Below are 2,897 nucleotides of genomic sequence, written 5' to 3'. Positions count from 1 at the left end.
CATTATTTATAAATATATTTATTATTATTTATTACAATTATCAATTTTTATTTAACAATGCATTCAAATTGCAGTAAAAAATGCATTCCTACGTTTTTTGCTTCACTGGTTTTGATTAAACCATATATTATTATATTCACAAAAAACACTACTTCAGTGTTCAGAAATTAATTGTATAAAAGCAGTGATGGATTATTTAGCTCTTCACACTAAATTACGAATTTCTAGTTTCATTTAATTTCGGCAAATGCCGTTGTTCATTACATTAATCACAATAATTGCATTTGAATTAGCTTTTGCACTACGCTGAAAATTCCATCGGAGAAAATATTACGCTTTTTATTGGTAGTAAATTTTAAGTTACTTTTGATAGTAAAAAATTTATAGTAAATATAATTTAGTTTTTATTTCTATACATATTAGCTGCAAGTTTGTAAAAATCTATGCTAATTTAAAAAAGCTAGTGATTTATGCGATATAGTATTCATTGGTCAAGTTTTTTTTGACAAAATAAAAAGCAAAAATACTTTATTCACTACTTCAATCGTATTGAGTTGATTGTCTATAATAAAGAAAGTTCATTATAATTGTATTAAAGTCATTTATTCAATGTGCATTAAAAACTACTTTACAGATATTTATACATCTAAAAACGACTTGCATCTAAAGTCACATAACGACATCATATATTTTATAATTAAATATATAGCCGAAGTTATTAGATTTCATTTGTATCCATATTCACGTATTTGTTCAAGAATATAAAAAACAAATGAATTACTTCGAAATAAATCTAAATGCCAAATGACATAATAATTTTCATCAATATTATAAATCAATTCTAAACTTCAAAAGAGTAAAGTAATTTATCCAGATATTACAGGTAACAAAATGATTTATTAAATAAAATAAATAAATATTAGTTTTTCATCATTTTTTCAGTAAAAGACTCAATTTTTATTTGCTTATGATTTTATCAATGTTTTATTAAGCGAATAAAAGAATTCATTGCAATATTTTCTCAAACATAACAAAGCTTTCACAAGATTGTGTTTATTTTTCTGGGGCGTATGCAAATTCTAGCGTGCTTGCTTATATGCAAATGGGTAGTTTTACAGCAAACGATTTTAAAATGCCCATAATTTCTTTCTTGAATTACTCTGTTTATACTATCATACTTTAATAGGCGTTTTATTCGCACGATTAATAGATATATAATGATTGGATAAATGTATATTTTAACACGTTTCTGGCACTAATTGAAAACTTACTCAAATATATACTTGTTTTTACTCACTTACTCATTTACTCAATTACTTATATGCCTATTTCTTTTACTGATAGCTTGTTCACTTTCTAACCTACTCTCTTGTTAGCTTACTCTCTTGTTCGCTTACTCTCTTGTTAACTTACTCTCTTGTTCGCTTACTCTCTTGTTCGCTTACTCTCTTGTTCACTTACTCTTTTGCTCCATTTTTCTCTTGCTTACTTACTCTCTTGCTCAATTTTTCTCTTGCTCACTTACTCTCTTGCTCACTTACTCCCTTACTCACTTATAATCTCACTCACTTGTTTACATAGTCATCTACTCACTATCTTACTCACTTACTCTCTTACTCACATGCTCACCATCTCGCTCACTCTACTTATTCACTTTCTCTAAAGTCCAATAATGATAAATTATCATATTTCTTATATTAAAGGTTTTACCGAAGTATGTGGATTTGGTCGTATGCAAAGAATAATACTAAATTATCATCTTTTTTATATTATAGTTTATGCCAAAGATTTTGAATTTGGTCGTATGCAAAGTTCCCTATTATTTTGGTCGTATCTTATTTATATTGTAGTATAAGTTCTGGTCATTTCCATTTACTTACCATTTGAGTCCATTATATGGTGACTAGGTGCTTTTAGCAATGTACGAAGATTTCGATGAATCTGTAGAGGTACCTAACGCTCCGGAAATAGATACTCCGAGCTCTGATTCCGGTTCGCCGGTTCCACCGTGGACTCGGAAGACATCGGCCGCAACGGCAACAAAACAAACCGGACAAATGGAATCGCCTGAGCAAGGCCCGAGTAGATCCGAATTGTCGGAAAAACCTTCAAAACGACATACCAGGTCTTGTTAATTAGTAATATTAGGTGAAACATATTAAGCAATTTAATCAGCAATAGTATATCATTTTAAATGTAATAGTATGCCTTGCATTTATTTTTCTGCAAAATGAATTTATCCTAAACTCAGAAAATATTATTCCAATATTATTTTTCATAGAAAAATCTTTTGATCTCCGTAATTGATACGCTCTCATTATAATCCTTTCTACGGACCGAGATCATTCTATGACTTCGATATAATCCCTTCCGCGTATAACGTCAATGTAATGTCGTTATTTGTTCAGAACGAGTTTGCAAGCGTCTTTAATTTAACATTAAAACAGATTGTCTAGACCGATAGTGCATTATTCTCAAGACGATTCTACCGGCGATGACCTGGATTTCGATTATGATATTGGAGGGGACTATGGTGATTTAGATAAAATCGATTGTTTGGAAGCTGTTGAAGTTAATCTGATATGGAACCAACTGTGAACGTCGACGCAAAACTTCTAAAGAAAGGCATTGCCAGCGTGGATATAACGATGCATGTAAACGATTGGATGAAGGCTCTGAAGGAGGTTTGATCCTGATTTAGGTGGTTATAGAATGAAATATTTAAGTATTTAGCTAATGTATAACATATATGATAAATATAGATGGTTTTGAGTACGAAGATTCTGATATACGCAGAATATGTGCGATCATTGTTCCGCTAATAATGATTATCAACCACGCGAACTGGACATCGATTATCGATTGAAAACATTTTGCCAAAATTTGCCCGGCTGTTG

At 30.5% G+C, this 2,897-nt stretch overlaps 1 protein-coding gene across 1 annotated transcript; it reads left to right on the top strand.

Annotated features, from left to right (window-relative positions):
* Positions 1–1,919: 1,919 nt before the first annotated feature.
* LOC113366112 lies at positions 1,920–2,598 on the top strand. The gene is made up of 2 exons (XM_026607662.1): positions 1,920–2,125; positions 2,448–2,598. The coding sequence occupies exons 1-2, from the start codon at positions 1,920–1,922 to the stop codon at positions 2,596–2,598; spliced, it is 357 nt and encodes a 118-aa protein (XP_026463447.1).
* Positions 2,599–2,897: the final 299 nt, after the last annotated feature.

Source organism: Ctenocephalides felis, unplaced genomic scaffold (genome assembly GCF_003426905.1).
Source record: "Ctenocephalides felis isolate EL2017-DRISC unplaced genomic scaffold, ASM342690v1 CF-g0.4_SCAFFOLD_01170, whole genome shotgun sequence".
In the NCBI taxonomy this organism is placed as follows: Eukaryota; Metazoa; Arthropoda; class Insecta; order Siphonaptera; family Pulicidae; genus Ctenocephalides; species Ctenocephalides felis.
This window is presented reverse-complemented; position numbering and strand designations above follow the sequence as displayed.